General features: G+C 34.6%; 1 protein-coding gene across 3 annotated transcripts in view; it reads left to right on the top strand.

Moving 5' to 3' along the window:
• The window catches only part of KYNU (kynureninase), a 170,131-nt gene that overhangs the window by 107,504 nt on the left and 41,642 nt on the right, over positions 1 to 20,985 (top strand). For all 3 annotated transcript variants that reach the window (XM_008998944.5, XM_002749467.7, XM_008998943.4), the window contains 2 exons: positions 1,892 to 1,990; positions 2,742 to 2,815. In XM_008998944.5, coding sequence (XP_008997192.4) covers positions 1,892 to 1,990; positions 2,742 to 2,815 — 173 coding nt within the window. The remainder of the gene's footprint in view (positions 1 to 1,891; positions 1,991 to 2,741; positions 2,816 to 20,985) is intronic.

Genomic DNA, 20,985 nt, shown 5'->3' with positions numbered 1-20,985 from the left:
GAGACTTTTTATGACATGTGCTAACATTATTGATCAAAACAAGTCATATGGCTGATCTCAGTGGCACAGACTTACAGCTTGCCCACAGTGGGAGAAACTAAAACTTATCTGGCAAATAACATGGGCACAAGAGATGACAGAGAAGCAGAACTATTAGTACAATTTATAACAGTGTATATACTTGAACTGATTAAATATGCACATAAAGTGGGATTAAGTGCTAAACAAGAAAACTGTTGACTCAGATTACTAGGGTAAACCAAAGCAGCAGTTCAGAAACTTTTTGTGAAAGGAAACCTTTTACACTCTTAAAAACCACTGAGGGCCAGGCATGGTGGCTCATGCCTGTCATCCTAGCACTTTGGGAGGCCAAGGCAGGCAAATCACGAGGTCAGGAGATAAAGACCAAACTGGCTAACACAGTAAAACCCCATCTCTAAAAAATAAATAAATAATAAAAAAGAAAAACCACTGAGGATCTTAGGAGATTTGACATTGGCTCTATATCTATATTCACTGTATTTACAATTGAAACAAAAAAATTAAATGTATTTATTTATTTTAGATTAACAACAAATACATTATATATTAACATAAGCATAATACTGTTATACAAACTATATTTTCTTTAAAAATCAATAGCATTGTTATACTTGGCAAATCTTATTAACACCTGACTTAACAGAAGACAGCTGTTTTTTTATACCTGCATTCAATCTCTTTTTTTCCTCTTTTTGAGGAAAAAAAAAGCAAATAGGTACTCATGAGATACGTAGTCAGAAAAGGCAGGAGTCATTGAATAGCCTTTCAGTCAATTTTGTGTATTGTTTGATATTGCATCAGAATTTGACAAGTGAGAACTTTTTAGGAGTTGTGGTATGGAATTTGAACACTGAACTTTCTGTACTTTATTATATAAAAATGCATTGGCTGAACTTGCATTTTGAATAGATCCCTCATCAATGCACAAGATGTAACATCAAGCATTAGCCATTCAGAAAATATTGGTTTGTTGAATTATGTGTATTTTCCAAATGTTAATATATTTAATCATACAATATTTTTAGTACATATTACTACTATACTCATCAGAATTATCTCAATAATGGGAGCTAGTCCTACTCATGGAGGCGGATATAAGTTTTTCAGTATTCTAATTTCCCCTGGCAAATCCGATTTTATCATTGGGAGCAAATACTTAAGTTGTTTTCTTGAAGTGACAATCCATTTTCAAAAAAAATCTGTTAAAATACATCACATATATGAATTATCATTGTTTGTCAGTTGCTTTTTCATGGAGAAATGATTGACCATGACATAAAAATAGCAGGTTCAGCTTGCAATTCAAATAATTGCATAAATACATTGCTTTAAGTTAGCCATCCTACCTCAGAATGTGGTCAAGGGCTTTCTTTATGTGTACTTCCCACATTCAACATTTAAAATATAAGAATTAAGACATTGAGATTTAATGAAAATTGATCATGTTTATTGCGTTCACAAGGAGATTTTCACATGAAACTTTCCCATCATGCCTCCAACTGAAAGGCTGGGACCACTGTAATGACTGCCAGTACAGTTTGGTGCTGCTACCTTGGCTCCTGCTAAGGTGGCAGCTGTTTTACTCATCACTGCTTTTGCATTATCAATGCAAATGCCAATCCAGTGAAAAAGGCAAAGAATGTCTTAGTGTTATGACAATTGCTTTGATCTGGTGCGCCTCCTGAAAGCATCCTGGGAATTGTGGATCATGCTATGTGAATCATGGCATCGAAGAGCAAACCGTAATTTATGGTACAAAAGTTTGTCAAATATTTTCTTAAAGATACTTGTACTTATTATTTCTAATCATTGAGCCAATTTAACACTGATTATTATGTTCTTTCCCTAGGGTTGTTATGTTGGCTTTGATCTAGCACATGCAGTTGGAAATGTTGAACTCGACTTACATGACTGGGGAGTCGACTTTGCCTGCTGGTGTTCCTACAAGGTACAAACGAGTTCAGACAGTTACATCCCTTTATTGCACATTGACATTAGTCTGGAAAAGAAACTGGATCTTAAAAGTATTTGAGTTACTTTCCCTATTTCTTTTATTATTATATTTTCTGATTTTAGTTAATAGAGTTATATGATGGAATAGTATGATAAGTAATTTAATTCTAGTACTTCCATCAATACAGAGAAATTAATCCTTCAATTCCTAGGCTGCTATGGAAAAGTCAGGAGGTTCTGGAGAAAAAGTCCTACACTTAATTCAAATTGATGATCTTCTTAGTTTTTTTATTGATAGGTTGTGAAATTTCTGCATATATAATTTTTAGAGAATCAACTTAGAATTTATATTTGAAAGCAATTTAATTACAGGGAGCATGAATATAAAACCGATTTTAATTTACTTGTTTTAAAAATATACTTTTATTATTATTACAATATCTTAGGACAAATAATTTCAACAGATGAATTTTGAAGCCAGACCTCAGTAAAACTGCTTTCTACCAGCTGGAGTAAAATTTCCCTGTAAAAGTAATAGACATTTATTATCAACCTAATAATACTATTTTAAATTTGTTTTTCTTTGAAGAAGGTGACCCAAGCATTTTATCATAAATACACAAATAATTACATATTTTGAATTGGTCAGAAGTTGTGGTTTCGATTAAAAAATTCAAATGACTGCATTGTTTAGCTTTGTCATATATTCAAGTAAACCCACATAATTTAATTTGTTTTCAATCTAGTACTTAAATGCAGGAGCAGGAGGTATTGCTGGTGCCTTTGTTCATGAAAAACATGCCCATACGATTAAACCTGCGTGAGTACCATCTTCAGATAATTCTATGATTATGAATAAATTAATTTTTGTTAATAATATGTTAAATTTACATGGGTTATTTAAGATGATATCCAATAGGAATTAGGATTGGATCATAATTATTTTCTTACTCTACTAACAACAATTTACTTCATTTGAAATAAATACTTTTCAAAGAATTCAATTGGTTGAACAAGAAATTTAATAAAAAAGGAAAGCTTTAGTGCTAAAATTGAGTCACTGCAATCATGTAGAGCAGATGGTTTAATGCAGAGACCACTTCAATATTTTTTTCAAAAATTCAACTTCAGAAAATTTCAGATTCCTCACATTGATGAATAAATCAAAGGCAACCAGAGCTGTGCCTAATAGAGCCTTAAATATGGCATGTTATTATTAAAATTACATCTACCTTTAAAGCTATAAATGTTACATGATGGCTTGTAGGGAATATCTTCTGTCCTGAAAGACTTTATAATCCATGAAATCCGAAGAAGCTGAACGCCAAACAACAGACTGACTACATAAAAAGTAATACTTTTCTGTTTTATAGAACTCTTCATATTTTAGAGCAAGTATAAATGCAAATGTAATACACCAACAAACTTACACGTTTTTATTTGACTGGGAAACTCGTAAGTGTTCCTTTTACTCTTTTTGTGGTATGGAGATAGAGAAATAATATGCTGGGGAAAAAAACCGTTTTCATAGTTGTTGTATTGGCGTATGTGTGATGAGGAGACTGTCTAGACTCCTAATAGATAATGTAATAATGTTTGATTACTTTTCTGCATTTTCTCAGCCACTGGCTGAGTGGTGTAATCTTTACAAGAATTGAAGCTGAATTAGTAATAGAGTTTGGAGCACCTCACATTTCTAAAGTTCTATGCATATAAATCCTAGGAATTTAAAATGATTTTCTATAGTTTCTTTAATTGTGTCTAAAATTTTTTCAAGGTTTTAAGGTTTTAAACTTAAACAGAACATTTTCTTTAGACAGGTATTCAGTCAGGCAGACATCTTACTTGAATATCATTGTTATTGCATTATATTTCCCTCTATGTCCCAACATCTCTGAGAAGATTAAAAAGCATATATTATAGGAATACCATGTTTTCCACATAAACAGTGTATAAGATATTGCTTGTTTTGTATAGTGACTCCAAACTCTGGCTATTTCTCATTCTCCATTTATTCAAATTGAGATAAAGGGCCTGATGTATTATATCAACCCAAAGGGCAAGCCAGCCCCAGGGTGGAGGGGATGATGGCGAGGAAGAAGTAATAAACACAAATTCTAGAGATGTCAGTGTTAGGAGTTAATCTTTGACATCCTAGCATGCACAGGTCTTGCACTTGAGATTTCTCTCACCATGGACAAGAAACAAGGGCAAAGGGGTTGTATTGTGCTCATATATGCCTCATTTTGTGGAATTTCAAAATCTTCTACACAATGTTTAAATCTGTGTTAAGTCTATGCTCCCAGGAGAAAGACCATCTAGGTAGACCAGGTTCACAGTTCAGTTGGTCTCTTGGTGGTCTGTAACCTGGAGAATCTTCTTTGACTGCTCAGTGTTCTGGTCTCTCAACTGAGATAGTATCAGCCCCTACCCATAAGCAGTTATTGTGAGAATAAAATGAGTTGATGTATATAAAACACTAAATGTAGCTACTTAAGAATTTAATATGGTTTGGATTTGTGTCCTCACCCAAATCTCATGTAGAATTGTAATCCCCAATGTTGAAGCAGGGGCCTGGTGGGAGGTGATGACATCATGGGAGCAGACTTCGCCCTTGCTGTTCTCATAATAGAGTTCATATGAGATCTGGTTGTTTAAAGTATGTAGCATCTCCTCGTTATCCCTCTTCCTTCTGCTCTGGCCATGTAAGATGTTCCTGCTTCCCCTTTGCCCTCTGCCATGATTGTAAGTTTCCTGAGGCCTCTCCAGCCATGCTTCCTGTACAGCTGTGGAACTGTGAACAAATTAAACCTCTTTTTTTCTAAACAAATTATCCAGTCTCATGTAGTTCGTTGCAGCAGTGAGAGAATGGACTAATACAGCATTATACATGATCAATATGTGTGGGGTTATATAAAAAAATTAAAATTTAAAAAATACAGGAAAAAGATGGGTTGCATTCTGTAACACCCTAGCCCAAGTATTGTTTGATAATTATTTAGTACTGACTTCTACCGACTTTGTGGACTCACTATGAATTTGCATGCTAACATGTAGGTAGACTTTTGCTCAGTGGCGACCATTTCTCTAAAGCAGAAACTATAACCCCAAAGTTTATGGTTTGTAATTTTGTAGGACATTAGTTTATAACTGTCACCAAGTTTATTTTTGCACACCTTTGATGGACTGACTGTACAATATAATCTCCATTCCTTGGAGATATAATCTCTCTTATATGCTATAAGAGAGTTTTCTGGCCTTCCTACCATCTTACTGATTCCCCCTGCTATTTAGTGAGTTGAATGAAATTTCTTATGGCTGTTTATTTTGTATGTGTATGAGAACCTTGCTTTTAATGTTTATGGAAAATTATATGTTATTAACTATTGTTGCATTTTAATAATTTAGCTATGGAAATTTATGGGACTTAAATTGAGCTTGACTCGTGAAGGACACCTTAAGAAAAACCTTGGTTGTTTTTCCGTTTATTGTTTTCTCACACTCCTAAAACTTCTTTTTAAGTGATGTCAGTGACTAATTTCAGTGCTGTCACCTGCTAGCCTTGGCTCTCCATTCTGTACTAGGTATCTTATGTTACACTTAATTTGTGTTAGGAGAATGGAGCACTTTTATTAGGAATGGAATGCAGCAGATTTGGACAAATCAAGGGCAAGATATTTTCCAATCATCTCTTCTTTGCCCCTGATAGGAAAAGAACCGTTTGCTGAAACTTAACTTTGTGTCCCTTAGTGTGTTACATTTTTTTATTCATCTGAAAATCAAAAACCACCTGAGAAGAGTAATAAACAAAGACCTGAAAGCCTTACAATATCACGTCGTCCAAATAAGACTGATTGTTCAGATGTTACAATAATGTTCCATATATAAAAGTATTGTGAAGATGGGGGACAGGAGGTTTTCTTATGATGATGATGATGATGATGATGATGATTATGATTATTATTATTATTGAGATGGAGTCTCACTCTTTTGCCCAGGCTGGAGTGCAGTGGCATGATCTTGGCTTACTGTAACCTCCACCTCCCAGGTTCAAGCAATTCTCCTGCCTCAGCCTCCCAAGTAGCTGGAACTACAGGTGCCTGCCACCACACCTGGATAATTTTCCATTTTTAGAAGAGACAGGGTTTCACCTTGTTGGCCAGGCTTGTCTCAATTCCTGAGGTCAGGTGATCCACCCACCTCAGCCTCCCAAAGCATTGGGATTACAGGTGTGAGCCACTGAGCCCGGCCACGAATACCATTTATAGTTCCAAGGTCAAATCCAATTTAAATTTTCAGTAAACTTTAGAGTCTGTGTGACTACTGACTGTATTTGCCAATTAATAATTATATTTCAGTTGTTAGAACTCCAAGATCAGCTGGTTTAACTGTGTTTAAGAAGCCTTCCGTCACCTTACCTTTCTGTTCTTTTAGAGCTTTAGAGAGACCAAAGAGTTTTTCACTGTTAAGGTATTCATTATGTAGCAGAGAACCATATGGAGAACATCAAATATAGGGATAAATGTAACTGCTATTGATGTCACACTTTGTGAAGCAGTCTTTGTTGCATAAAAAGGGTGACATCTAGTGGCTAAACCTGTTATTTCAAATAAATGTTATCCAAATAACATTTCTTCTTCTGGTCCACTCATTCACTCTTTAACAAGTATTTTAAATTACTTGTTATTTAAAATATATGCTTGCATTATGTGTTCTTCTTTTTGATAATTTGACTAAATGTTGATAGTGTAATAATTGTGCAGTTGAAGCCTTCAGTAACGAGGTAGACTGTGTTGAAAATTGGAGGGAAGGCCGAGGGAGCATCTAGGTGCTTGGTTAAACAGAAAGCTTAACAGTTCATAAAGGCTGAGCTAAGAAAGGAATTAGAAGCATGGGTGACCCACCTGGTATAGAGACTGTATCCCCAGATATATAACATTGCATTTTAGAAGCCTAATATTTGGTATATAATTTTGAAATAGCCCTCTATGTGATGCTTCCATTAGCAACTGGCAAATTGCATCTTACCAAAATATTTCACTTCCTTTTTTGTTTAAATATACATGTTAAACATTGTTCAAAACCTACGACCTAAGGTTTTTCTAAGAGCCCTTTGTCCATAAAGAGAATGAGTAAATTAGACACCAGAGTCAACCCAATACATTAAGCATCATAACTCAAGCTGTTATTCTCAACTAGAATTTAACCTTTTCCTAGTTCATTATTACCTTTGCTATTTGCAATATCCTATTCTAAACTTTGTCTGTACAGTAAATTAGGACTTGTCATCAGTAAATAACTTATTTGATGCTTTTGCCCCACTTTAATTCAGTCTGCACAGTTATTTATTGCTCTGAGACAAGAAGGAAACTACTCTTAATTGTACAAATTTGACAATCTGAAATGTTTCACTAAAAATGCTTAAATAACATTGTAAATTTAAAAATTTTTTAAGTTACAAGTGTTAACCCTCATGGCACACTTTAGAGGACTGTTTAACCTTTTAACTTCAGGGGTTTCAAAGATATGTGAATCCTTTAAAATGACTCTTCTGTAGGAGCCCATACACTGAGATTTAAGATGCCATCTCCCTCTTTTTCTTTTTTTGAAATAGAGAGTCTACTATGAAAACAGGAGCAGATAATATGAGGTATTAAGGTCCCATCTATCCCTTACTTTTTTATGTTAGGCAGTAAAATCATACATGCTGAAAAATGACTGTTCCTCACTTTTCATGCTGGCATAGCAAACCTCCACATGTGTCCATTGTATTAGATCTTCTAAAATGCACATTTCCCTTGGGATACTTTTCTTCTAAGCTTTTTTGAATGGGCAAGAATGAGGCCAACTGACAATTTTGATAAAAATGCTTGAATTTTAAATCATGACAACACATTTCCATAATCAGTTAGAGGTATTTGAGGGAAAGTTTTAAACAGATATTACATTTTTAAGGCTTTATTAAGGCCTTTATTTTAACAAGTAATTTGCTGGTGAAAAAGCACCAGCTGAAGAGGCTGGCTGACTTCAATGCATGGTTAAGGAAATGCAAGTTATTATTATTTGGCAATAACATTTAAAAAATAATACACATCAAAAAATTCCCAGGAAAGTCCCAGAAAGAATAAAAATAAACATCCATAAATTTCAGCAAAAGACTTAAAAACTTATAACTTTATACCATGCTTTTTCCAACTGTACAATTTACATTGTATAGGGAGATCATCTTTTGCACATTTGTTCTAGGGAAGAGTGACTTATAAATTTCAATTCATATAATTTTCCAGGCAATGGTTAAAAATGCTGTAGCACAAAACTTATCCACAATTTAAAACCTGTTTTAGTTTCCAAATGATCCCTTCTGAATTACTACTTCTCAAGTCCCTATGTAGTACCTAAATAAGCTCTTCTTGTGCAATGTTTGAGAGACAGGAAGTATAGGTCGCAATGGCAAGATGTGCGACTTCACAACACTTCTGATACTTTCAAATGAGATAGACCAGTATCAGTAGATTTTTCATTGAGAGTTTTTATAGAATCCCCAGTTGAAATATGACCTTGGCCTTCTGAGGCAACTGTTCTGCTTATCTGGCCTGTATTTAGCCAGTGTTAACATAGATGAATTTCCAGCTACAACTTCTTGGCCTCTAAGCCATATATAATTGGCTGTCTCCATTGTCTTTAATATTTGCCTTTGGTATTTGCTTCATCTCTGATATTTGCTTCTGTGGTACCATTTTCTTTTGCTACTGCTCCAATGGATGTGAGAACTCTTCTGTATTTTAAAAGGTTTGCTTTTACAGCTTTTCATTGATTCTCTCAAAACCTCAATCCTCTTGCCCAAAAGTATCTTGTCCACAGTTATTTCAATGGTACATAATTGATGTAGAAGAAACCACTTTTCATTTCCAACTTTACCACATGCACAATTTTTATCCCTTATTTTCATCTGATTGCAAATTGCAAGAGTTTGTTATTTTTCAAAAATTATCTCAGTCCCAAAAGATACAAGGAAAATATTCACTAATTAACTCCCAACTTATAAAATTTGTCTTTACCTGAATATAATTTTCCAGGTAGTATTAACATCTGTCTCTATGAATTACTCTACAAAGTGTTAGTCTCTTGCTGATTATATGATGTCATAAATATCAGATCATACAGTGAAAACATAATGAAAATGGATTGTAAAGTAAGATTTCTTTTTTTTTTTTTTTTTTGGAAGGGAGGAAGGCAGGAAGGGAGGAAAGGAGGAAGGGAGGGAGGGAGGAAGGGAGGGAGGAAGGAAGGGAGGGAGGGAGAGAAGGGAGGGAGGGAGAGAAGGGAAGGAAGGAAATCGAGCAATGAGAGGGACATTGCCGACCTGGATCTAGAGGTCTACAATTTGATATTTTTTTCTTTTTTTGAGAGAAGGAAAGAAAAAAAAGGAGTGAAGGAGAGGAAGAAAAAGAGGGAGAGAGAAGGGAAATGTTGCTTTATTCTAAAAAAAATGAGTATTAATAATGGCCAATCAATGTTTCATTTAAACCTATGAGTAGGTGTGATGTGGTATTGACAAGAATGTATATTTTGTATATTTAAAGTGGAGAGCTCTATAAATATTTATTAAGTTTACTTGTTCCCGATCCGAGTTCAAGTTCTTGATATCCTTATTAATTTTCTGTCTTGTTGAGTCTAAGTCTCTTTATAGGTCTTATGTATCTGGGTGTTAGGATCATTAGCTCTTCTTGTTGCATTGATCCTTTTACCACTATATCTTTGTTGCTTTAAGATCTATTTTATCAGATACGAGAATTGCAACTCCTGCTTTTTATTTATTCATTTATTTTTGTTCTCCATTTGGTTGGTAAATCTTTCTCCATCCCTTTGTTTTGAGTCTTTGTGTATCCTTGCAAGTGAAATGGGTCTGGATGTAACATGCCATTGGGTTTTGGCTGTATCTTTTGATTGGGGGATTTAGTCGATTTAAATTTAGGATTACTGCCATTTGATGTTAACTGGCTGTTTTATCCATTCATTGATGTAAATTCTTCTTTATGTTGATGCTCTTTACTTTTTGCTATATTTTTAGAAAGGCTAATACTGGTTGTTTCTTTCTATGTGTAATGCTTCTTTCAGAAGCTCTTGTAAAGCAAGCCAGGTGGTAATAAAATCTCTGAGTACTTGCCTGTTCATAAAAAATTTTATTTTTCCTTCAGTTGTGAAGCTTAGTTGGGCTGGATATGAAATTCTGGTCTGAAAGTTCTGTTCTTTAAGGATGTTGAATATTGGCCCCCACTCTCTTCTGGCTTGTAGAGTTTCTGCTGAGAGATCTGCTGTAAGACTGATAGGCTTCCCTTTGTAATTAACCTGACCTTTCTCTCTGGCTGCCCTTAGTAATTTCTCCTTCATTTCAACCCTGGTGAATCTAACGATTATGTGCCTTGGGGTTGCTCTTCTTGAGGAATATCTTTGTGGTATTCTCTGTATTACCTGGGGTTGAATATTATCCTGCTTTGCTAGTTTAGGAAAATTTTCCTGAATAATATCCTGAAGGGTATTTTCCAGCTTGGATTCATTCTCTCCGTCGCATTCAGGTACACCTATCAAACGTAAATTTGGTTTTTCCCATAGTCCCACATTTTTTGGAGACTTTGCTCATTCCTTTTTATCCATTTTTCTCTAATCTTGTCTTCTCATTTTATTTCATTAAGTTGGACTTCTACCTCTGATATCCTTTCTTCTGCTTGAACAATTCGAGTGTTTAAACCTGTGCATACTTCTCGAAGTTCCTGCATTGTATTCTTCAGTTCCATTAATTCACTTATATTCCTCTCTAAGTTGTCTATTCTCATTAGGATTTTGTCAAACCTTTTTTCAATGTTCTTAGTTTCTTTACATTGGGCTGCAACATGTTCTTTTAACTCACAGAAGTTTCTTATTATCCCTCTTTGGAAGCCTGATTCTGTTAATGGGATGCGCTCATTCTCTATCAAGTCTTGTCCCCTTGTTGATGAGGAGCTGTGATCCTCTTTAGTGGGAGAGGCGTTCTGATTTTGAGTATTCTCAGCCTTTTTATGCTGTTTTCTTCCCATCATTGTAAATTTATCCACCTGTCGTCTTTGTAATTACCAACTTTCAAATTAGGTCTCTGAGTGGACGTCCAAGTTGTTAATTCCCAGGGCCGAAATATGAGCAACCCACTGCGCTGGCCAAAACAGCGGCATTAAGACTGATGGTGCTTTTTTGCCCAGGAATCTCCAGTCTGGCTTCCTTCTTGAGTCTGTAATAGGCGACTCTGCCTTCCTGGAGCTCCAAACATCAGTCAGAAGGGGAACCAGTCCCGTTTACTCTGCACCGAGAGCTGCCACGCTGAGGTGCCGACAAAACCACTGCACCAGCCACAAGAGTAGTGCTGGCGACCTGTGCAGCTCCTCCACTGGGAATCTTCTGCTCCCTGAGTGACCAAAATTTGTCTGAAAGTGTGGCATCCTCTCCTTGTCTGAGCTTTCGCTGGACGCTGCAATCCCGAGATGTTAGTGATTGGCCATCTTGGATCGTTCCCGATTTTTGTATTTTTAGTAGAGACGGGGTTTCACCATGTTGGCCAGGCTGGACTTGGACTCCTGACCTCAAGTGCAGTAAAGTAAGATTTCCAAGGGAGATTTAGGATGTCATGAAGCAAGTGAATTTGGAAAACACCTAAATCATGAAATCACGGGCAATGAGACTATGCCAGGGCAGTTAACAGGTAAAGCAGAGGACATTAGACAACATATTTCAAAAGGAAATAACTTGAATATCAAGCATTCAAGAGAAATGATGAAGGCCTCACAAATCTTTGTAAAAATTATCATTTTTACAAACATGCTGAAAAAGTTAAGTATACTATAAAAGAGATTATATTTTGCTACCATAGCATTTTGTCAACAAATATACCAAAAAAATCAACATGCTTATCATTATTCTTAATTATTAGACTATTATCACTCTAATCAACATTTTTTCAAATCATAAATTAAATTTTAAAAATACTTTTAAGCTCTATATTTTAAGAGAGCATCTGTCAAACCTTTTCTTCTGTCATTGACTTTAAAATTGATTTATTTAAGTGGTTTTTTCATATTTTCTTTTGTCATCAGCCAATAAGAAATTTGGATATGTCTGTGTATGTGTGTGTATATACACACACTTCTTTCCATTTCAGAAACTAAATATGGCAAAACTTGCATTTTATCTCACACAGGTATCTTTCTAAGGTAATCTTTGCTTTCTCATGTAAAGAGAATGATCCTGAGTTTATTAAGGAGATGTGAACATACATAACCAACAAATATTTTTGTGTAAAAAATTTTATAGATGGAAACAAATATAGGCTATTTCCTGTGATTTTTAAAATGTTATAATTCATTTGGAGATATATCTTTTAACTAGTCAAATAAGTGATTTAAATCACAGACAACCCAAGCTTAGAATATATGCCATAAGGAAGGCCACCTCTGATTCATTACTGGGTGAATTCACAGACTGCTTTTGCCATAGGGGCAGTAGAGGCATAGCTGACTGACTCAGAGCTGCTTGGGAAGAGCTTGAGCGAGGAGGTGGAGAAACTTACAGATTCAAATCCTCTGTAAAATTTAATGCAATACTAAGTGAATAAATTTACTCTGTTACATTGAAAACTAAAATTGTTGCTGATGAGAGAGATTTGCTTCATAAGTTCCATAAATTTAAGGGGATATAAAAAAGAAGAAAGAATTACTTAAATGTCATTTCTTAAAGGGATATGCCAAGTGATCTTTTCCTTTTTATTCTCCTCACTAGAATTTTTATGGAATCAGAGTTATTGACTTAACATTTTAAAGCCTGCCTCATTATCATAAAATTGCTCTTTATCTTTTGACAACATTTTTGCCGTTATAAGCAGTGGTAAAATCGTGATTGCTTTAAGCTCTCCCTTAGCTCTGGGGACACACTCATGGCGTGGGTTACACCTGTTGTCTTTCTTAGTCCTCAAATGGTAACTGTAAGGAACCCAAAAGTAGACACATCACTTGAAGAAAACTCATCTAGGGAATCATGACATACAACCTAATCCTATTTTCATTAGAAAACATTTGTATCAATAATTTATAAAGAATTTTTCAATTTTTTTCCTGGCTTGACAATTTTTACCGTGTGAAATTCTCCAGATGATTTTCTAGTGTAGTGAATTTAAGCTGTGATCTTAAAAATGACTTACATGCATTGAGGCATGAGCACAGTTAAAAATAAATTTAGTAAATAACCTGTATTTTTTTTAACTCTAAAGTAATCCCAGATCTTAAAGAAAGCCAAAATAGTAATTATCAGTATAAAAAATACATTAAAGCTGTTCTTGCTTATAAATCACTCCTATCAGACAATGATGAAATAGTCATTTATTTGAGAACACTGAAGTCCTTTGAAATCTAAAAATTTATTTTTTATTCTAAAACTGCAGTCCAGTGTCTCTGAAGATAGGTACCTGAAAAGTCAATAAACCTGTCAGGTATAGAAAGTAAAACTTGTCAAAGAGCTTCAGTTCTTGTTTTAATTACTTCAAGTTGTATCCCTAAAGTAACCTTTAAAATCTGCAGGGGTGTTCTCAGTTATAGGCGGGTGTTGAACAATGAGAACACATGGACACGGGGAGGGAAGCATCACACACTGGGGTCTGTTGCGGGGGAAATAGGGGAGGGACAGCAGGGGGTGGGAAGTTGGGGAGAGATAGCATGGGGAGAAATGCCAGATATAGGTGATGGGGAGGAAGGCAGCAAATCATACTGCCATGTGTGTACCTATGCAACAATCTTGCATGTTCTTCACATGTATCCCAAAACCTAAAATGTAATTAAAAAAAAAGTAAATATAAAAAAATTCTGCAGGGGCTTTATTAGTTCTTTTAAACTATTAACTGTGAAGACCTATTGCTACATTTTCATATGCTTTTGTTTAGAACATAAATGCATCCATCTGGCTTTTTATGATTGCCAAACAGCCAGGGTGGAAATTTGTTGTAATAATCCATGCTGTGTGAAGCAGCATTGCAAGCTACCTCAGCAACACAGACTTAATGGATCCCAGAACTTCCAACACTAGAGCAGGCGAACTTCACAGACTACACAAGAATTCTTGGAATATATTACTCACAACAAACTTCTGAACCACATGATTCATCTTCTCTATGTTCACCCATTTTTGCTCCTCCAGAGGAAGGAATCTGATTGGATGGGAAATATTCTTTTGTCCAGAACTAGTGTCTGTGGTCCTCACAACTAGCTCATGTATAGATTGCTTGCTTTGGTTCCCATATCAACCTCTGCTCCAATCAGCTTTGGTCAGGATTTCAGAAGATTTGGCACAAGCCATGGCAATTTAGGCAGAAAATAACCATGTGACACTATGTTTTTTAAGGGCCCAATGATCCCTATGAAAATTCATTTTAGAATGTCTGATATGGTTGCCTAATAAGTTTATTATAGATTGAAATCTTAATTCTAAATTATTTGAGTCCTGGGACATTGTCCTGTTAATTTTTCTTTACTTTCATAATCTACAGTGCCCAACAAAGTATTTTTTTAATGTTGGTTGTTGAATATACAGCTCTTTCTTTACTCTCATCATAATAGACAAACCATCTTCTAGCATATGGAAGCATTTCTACTTTGCAAATTATTCTGAAGTGGGGATGATTTGCAAAATACTGTCAAATTAAATATGCATTTCCATATGCTTCTATGAAGACCAAATATATCCATGAAAACTAGCTACAGACAACTTTAAAATCCTTCATGAATTTTTAATCAACATTGATGAACAAAATTCAAGTAGTTCTTTCTAAAGTCTTAAGTCTAGAAAACGTTCTGTTCTTGGGCTGGAGCATTAGTATTAACTCAAAAGATTATTTTGCCAGTATTTCAAAATAATAAGATATTTCAAAAATATATATATTCAGAAAATGTTCAAAGACTTTTTTGTTAATAGTTTCACGCCAAAAATACTGACTTAGCTCTTACAAGAACAACATGTTGAAACTTCAGAAAATAATTTTTATTAACTAAACGTATCATTTCTGGAAGTACTTTTTATGTCTATGCTTATCATACTGTTAGCTTACTGGACATATTTGAACGAGCCTCTTACAGAATGAGATTTAAAGAGGTAATTGAATATGTAACAGAACCGAGTGAAGCACTAATATTTACAGATGAGTGGACAAATGAGAAGAAAAAAATGGAACTGAGTTTTATGATACATCCTAAAACGACTTTCTAGAATAGCATTAAATCAGCTAACTTTGAACAGAGCAGAACAATTGTGATTCAATGAATATTTTATAGAATTGGGAATGGATAGAGATCTTTTTAAACTAAGAGTATGTTAGCAATATTGTACCTGCTTAATGTCGTGTCATGCCAAGCCTTCTAATGGGCATGCTTGGGGACCAGTTGCTGGCATCAAGGGGTGAATGTAGAGTTTATGAGCTGAAGTGACCTACTTTCTCAGTTTTCAACAGCTTTTCTTTGTCATTAGGACCTTTGAATCTGTTTTTGTCACTTAGCCATACTTTTGATTTTCCTACTGCTGTGTGATTACCAACCACATGGATTTAGACTCTGCTCCTTCTCTCATTTTTTGTTTTATGTTGTTTTGACCATTTGTTTTGATTCATATCTACTGTTTTGTCTGATTTTTATTCTATAGGCGCTATTTCTACATTCTCTTTATGTGCCTGAAGTACTGTTATTTCTGAATTCGAATATCTGCTTGCACTATACCAAGTGTCTCTCTGTTTCCTAAGCCTTTCTTGTCACTACACATGGTAGTCCAGCAATATTAATGCCCTACTGTGGAAACATGGCTGAAGATCTTGACTAGGGGACTTATGAACCCATGCAACCATGCCCACATTCTGCCAAACTGACCTTACTTTCTTGAAGACCGAATTTTAGTATAGTCAATCTTATGCTTTTTGTAGTAGGCCATACATTAGATTTATTGGCTAAAAAAATTGTTAGTGGAGGTGGAAAAAAACGTGTTGGCTGATGCTAGATGAATAGAGCTTGGAACAATAAAAAGGAAAAGCAGAAAATCTTTACCTATTCATAAGGAAAAGTGAGTATGTATACTGAACATTATGAAAGTATTTTGACATTTTTGAAATTTTAAAATTTTATTTTGTAGAGACAAGCTCTCACTGTGTCGCCCAAGCGATCCTCCCACCTTGTCTTCTTAAAGTGCTTGCATTACAGTACCTTGTAATCCCAGCATTTGTTGCTGACTATATGGCTCCTTCTGGTGCCTAATCCAGAATTTTGACATATACTCCTTGAAGTCACAGCTTTATAATGCTTCTGTGCTATATTTGCACTGGTTACAGAAATATTTACTGAGTATCTACTATATTCCAGCCACTTTTAAATATATTTGGGATGTATCAATAAATTAAATAAAGATCCCTTACCACACTGAGTTTATATTCCAACAGGAGACAGCAGACTATACACGTCAAAGAGCCAATTAGTTCATGTGCTAGAAGTTAATAAGTCCTATGGACAATTGCAAAAGTACAACAGGAAAAAGATATTAGGAACACCCTATGTAATATCCTTGATAATGTACTGTATTTCAAAAAGCAGTCAGGAAAGCCCACAATGAAAAAATGAGATTTGAATGCAAAAATGAAATGAGAGAGAGGGCCAAGCTGTTACCTGGTGAAGGAAGTTCCAGGCAGAGGAAGTATTTTATCAAAGATTCTCAGACATGGGTATAGCTTGGGTGTCTGAGGAACAATAGGGTTACTAGCATGGTTGTAATCAATTCAATGAGCAATAGGTTAGCAGATAAAACTAGGGAGGTAAAGATATCCAGATAATGCAGGGCCATGTAAGGCACTCTAAAGACATGAATCCATGCCCATTTTGGCAGAAGAATAACATGATGGAACAACTTTTAAAATGGTGACCCTGGTGGCTTTGTTGGGAATGGATTCCACAAGTGTAAGGCTGGACTTCAGAAGACCTACTAGAAAAGCAGTAGCTGGCAAGAGGTTAAAATGATTTAAAGTGGGGTGTGGGGTGAGTGGTGATGATAAATAGTAGGAGTCTGGATTCTATCCTAAAAGATAGATGGCAGGACTCTGAGAGGGTTCCAGAAGAGAAATGTAACAAAGAACATTTGTTTAAGGGAGTGGACATTGCATAAAAAGAATAGCAGCTCTGTCATCTTAGCCTATTCTAGTCTATCCTAGTCTAGCATTCTGCCAGCCCAAAACCTTAAGAGGAATACTTAAGTAATCTGGAGAAAATTGTTTTTATAGAATCACTGGTTCATTTTTAAAAACTGCCCCTGATGGTTTTGCATTTTTTGTGAATATCGTGGGTCATGATGGTCTATATCATGTTTGGACTTTAACAATTAGTAACTGTGGAATCTTAGACTACTTATCAAGAATTGTAGAGCCCTCATTTCCTCCTTTGTATTCTAATGCGGATAATGATGGTATACTTCATAGGATTATTTTGAAAATCAAGTGATTACTTTGAATGGTGTCTGGCTCATAATAAAACCTCAATTAATATTTGTTTTTGTTGTTCTCAATATTATTAAAACAACTAAGAGAACCTAAGTGGGTGGGGGAACACACATGTTCTAAGTTAAACTTGTTTGATTATTTTTATAAGATCTTAGCTAGTGTTTGAGGAGTTATCAGTCACCTAGGTTCAAGTTATGAGCTATCAATTGGAAGATAATATGAGAGACAGGCTCTCCAATATGTTGTTTTACTAAATAGAATTTTTTTATTTTCTTATTTTATTTGAATTAGTAATGTTTTTCAAAACTTTAATCTAGTTAACCAAATATCAGTATGGGCTCTTATATTAAAAATATAATATTATTGATGTGGTGCTTTATGAAAATATTCAGAGTAACCTGAAAAGTATCACATAACAAAGAGGAGAGCCCAAGATATCATTATTTAACAAGAGGTATGGGTAAAATTTGTTGAGAGGACAGGTCGTTTCTCCCACAATTTTTTTTTAAAGAAAGAAAACATTAAAAATGAAAAAAAGAATAGAAACATGAATATCAGTGAAGGGTTGGCAGTTTGCAGTGATATGAAATTAAGCTAGTAATTGTTTAAAATATGGTAATAGCAAATGAGATGGAGAAAGCAGGAGAGAGTTAAGAGTTATTTAAAAATTGAATCATGAGAACATAGAAAAAAATTTGAATAAAGTCAGCGATAAATTTGATGTTTGAGTAAAGGAATGCTAAGTCATTAATCCAATGCCACACAATTTCTTCATTTGTCATGTAAAGAATATATATACATAGAAAATACTGCCCTGTCTATAGTAAATGATCAAGAAATACATATATGTATACATCTATATACATAATTCATGTGTGTATATATGTATTATGTATCAGTATTATGTATATGTATCTATGTATATGTATAGTGAATGCTCAGGTTATACACATATACACTTGCATTATGTATATATGTATACATATATATGTATGTAGAGAGATATATATGTATTTCTTGAGAATTTACTATAGTATTCAAAGCATTGGGGATATAGGGATGAACAAGTTCCCATTGTCCTGAACTTACCATTCAGTGTGGGCAGTAAAAGAAGAGAGATGCTGGGGGAACCTTACAGAGATGAAATATAAGGTAACTGGAGAAATCCCCTAACTTTCAGTCTGACTGAAAGGGAACAGTGGGGTAGCCGTGCTGGGCAGGGTCATTTTCCATGCATGCCAGTCAGTGGCCAGAACATTCAGATCCTTATGTTCCAAGTAAGGAATTTTGGTTTCATTTTAAAGACAAAGGGGAGCCACTGACTGTTCATGTGGAACAGGATTACAGATTCAGATCTCTTCACCTCTCTAAAGCCTGGTTTGTCTGTGGAAAAAATAAAGACTACATAATCTCTGGAAGATTCTCTTCCAACTTTTTAATGCTGTCATACTCAAGTGATAAAAATGAAGCATCAGATTTAAGTGAACTGCCGGTAGTGATAGCTCAGAAACTAAAACCAGTTTGGTGGAAATCCGTGCATCACTGGCTAAATCAATAACTTTGGTGACCCCCTCCTTTACCTTCCTTTGTGAAATAAGTGCATGCTATTATAAAGTATAGTGGGTTCAGACAACTTTATGACAAATTTGCTATAACATTCTTATCTTTTTCCTTTTCTCAAGTATGAAAGAGTACTATGTATATATTTTTTAAACTTCAGTTGCTGAAGTTTTTACTATAAAATTTAAGACTATATCTAAGTTATTTAAATGGATAAATTTCTGATTACTCTCTAAACAAAACAAACTTTGTGGAAATATTGACTCCATGAACCTGATTATTTCATGAGGAAATAAGTAATATACTTTGGATTAGGTTATAGAGGATGACAGGATGACAGACATTCTAACTTATCTCAAGTTGCTATTACAGATTTTGTTTATTTTTAGAATAAACAATCAGGCTGTACCCAGCATGTTCCATGTTTTTGCAAAGCTATGACAATTTGTCTAATTCAGCACATTTTTTAAAGCCAAGAAACAGTAGGACGATTGTATTTAATTTTAAGTTATAGCCTTTAGGAAGAGAGAGAAGAGGAAAAAGGGTGTTCACATTCCTGAACACAAACTTAAATTATTAAATGTATGGTAATAATTTGCCAAATTAGAGAAACTTATGACAGCAGTCTTCTCTGAAAATATATGTTCTTAAGAAAGATTGTGAACTAATTTTATTATATTTTTGATTTTGTGCCAAAGATGAACTGATAATTTAACATAAGCTAAGAAATGGATTTTTGTTGTTTAGTTTTGGTGAGGTTGAGGTGAGGAGAAGTAAGGGGTTTAAAGGATAACTTAATGAATGGCATATTTAGGAATTCATATTGAGCATTTTACCATTAAAAACTTGCTAAGAAGATTAATAAGACTTTAGATATTTCATTTCATAACTCCTCACATCCAAAATCATATTCACTGGGTCCCTGGTGGCTTTCTCTTACTGAATCTGAGTATCATGCTTCAAAGATGCCTTTATGATAAGCAATGCTTTCCATCTGATAACATTCATTTGAAACTCCTTTTTGGGACTTCATGATGTTCAAAGAACATAAAGCATATTAAGATTTCTGCTTTTATTATTCATTGGCTCTCTTCTAACAACTTACTTCTCTCAGAGTTTGTTAATAGCTCCATTCTTAGTAAATCAACTCCCTTCTTGATTTTTAATTTTTGATGAGAAAACATTTGAATATCTAGTCCGAGTATGAGATTGTATCTTCATTGTTATTGTTTAAATTTAGTTTTTAGGAATGATTTATGAATTCATTGTGATAATAACTCCTTATAAACTAGTTTGGTGGTTTTTAATTTTACTTTATTAGCTTTCAAATATTTGTTTTTTAAGAATTTGCAGTTTCATTAAGGTTGCATTTCTTTTGTGTTTGGATTTTACCCTTACTGCCTTCCAAGTGACGGGCTCTTCAAATGAATTTAACTTCCTCCTAGGTTCTGTGCAATGTATTTTGTCTTTGAATGTTTTTTTGAAATAATCATTTCTTTATTTGCTTTTTAAAAGGCTTTAAACAGCCCCCATTTCTGTTTGTAAAGATTTGAACTTATAACAGATGAGTGATATGCTTATTCAAGTTCGCTAAATCAAATGTCTAGGACCGTGCATTTTGAAGAAAGGCAACTGCTTAAAGAGATTCTGAAGGAAAAGAAAAGGTCAAAGAAACTCTTTTTTTGAGGGAGAGGACATTGTACCTACTAAAAAGAATAGCAGCTCTGTCATCTTAGCCTATTCGAGTCTGTCCTAGTCAAGCGTTCTGCCTGTCCAAAACCCTAAGGGCAATGCTTAAGTAATCTGGAGAACATAACTTTTATAGAATCCCTGGTTCATTTTTAAAAACCTGCCCCTGATGGTTTTGCATTTTTTGTGAATATCCTGGGTCATGA

The sequence above is a fragment of the Callithrix jacchus genome, chromosome 6, assembly GCF_049354715.1.
Source record: "Callithrix jacchus isolate 240 chromosome 6, calJac240_pri, whole genome shotgun sequence".
Lineage (NCBI taxonomy): Eukaryota > Metazoa > Chordata > Mammalia > Primates > Cebidae > Callithrix > Callithrix jacchus.
The sequence above is the reverse complement of the archived record's forward strand: the minus strand, read 5'-3'. Positions and strand labels throughout refer to the sequence as shown.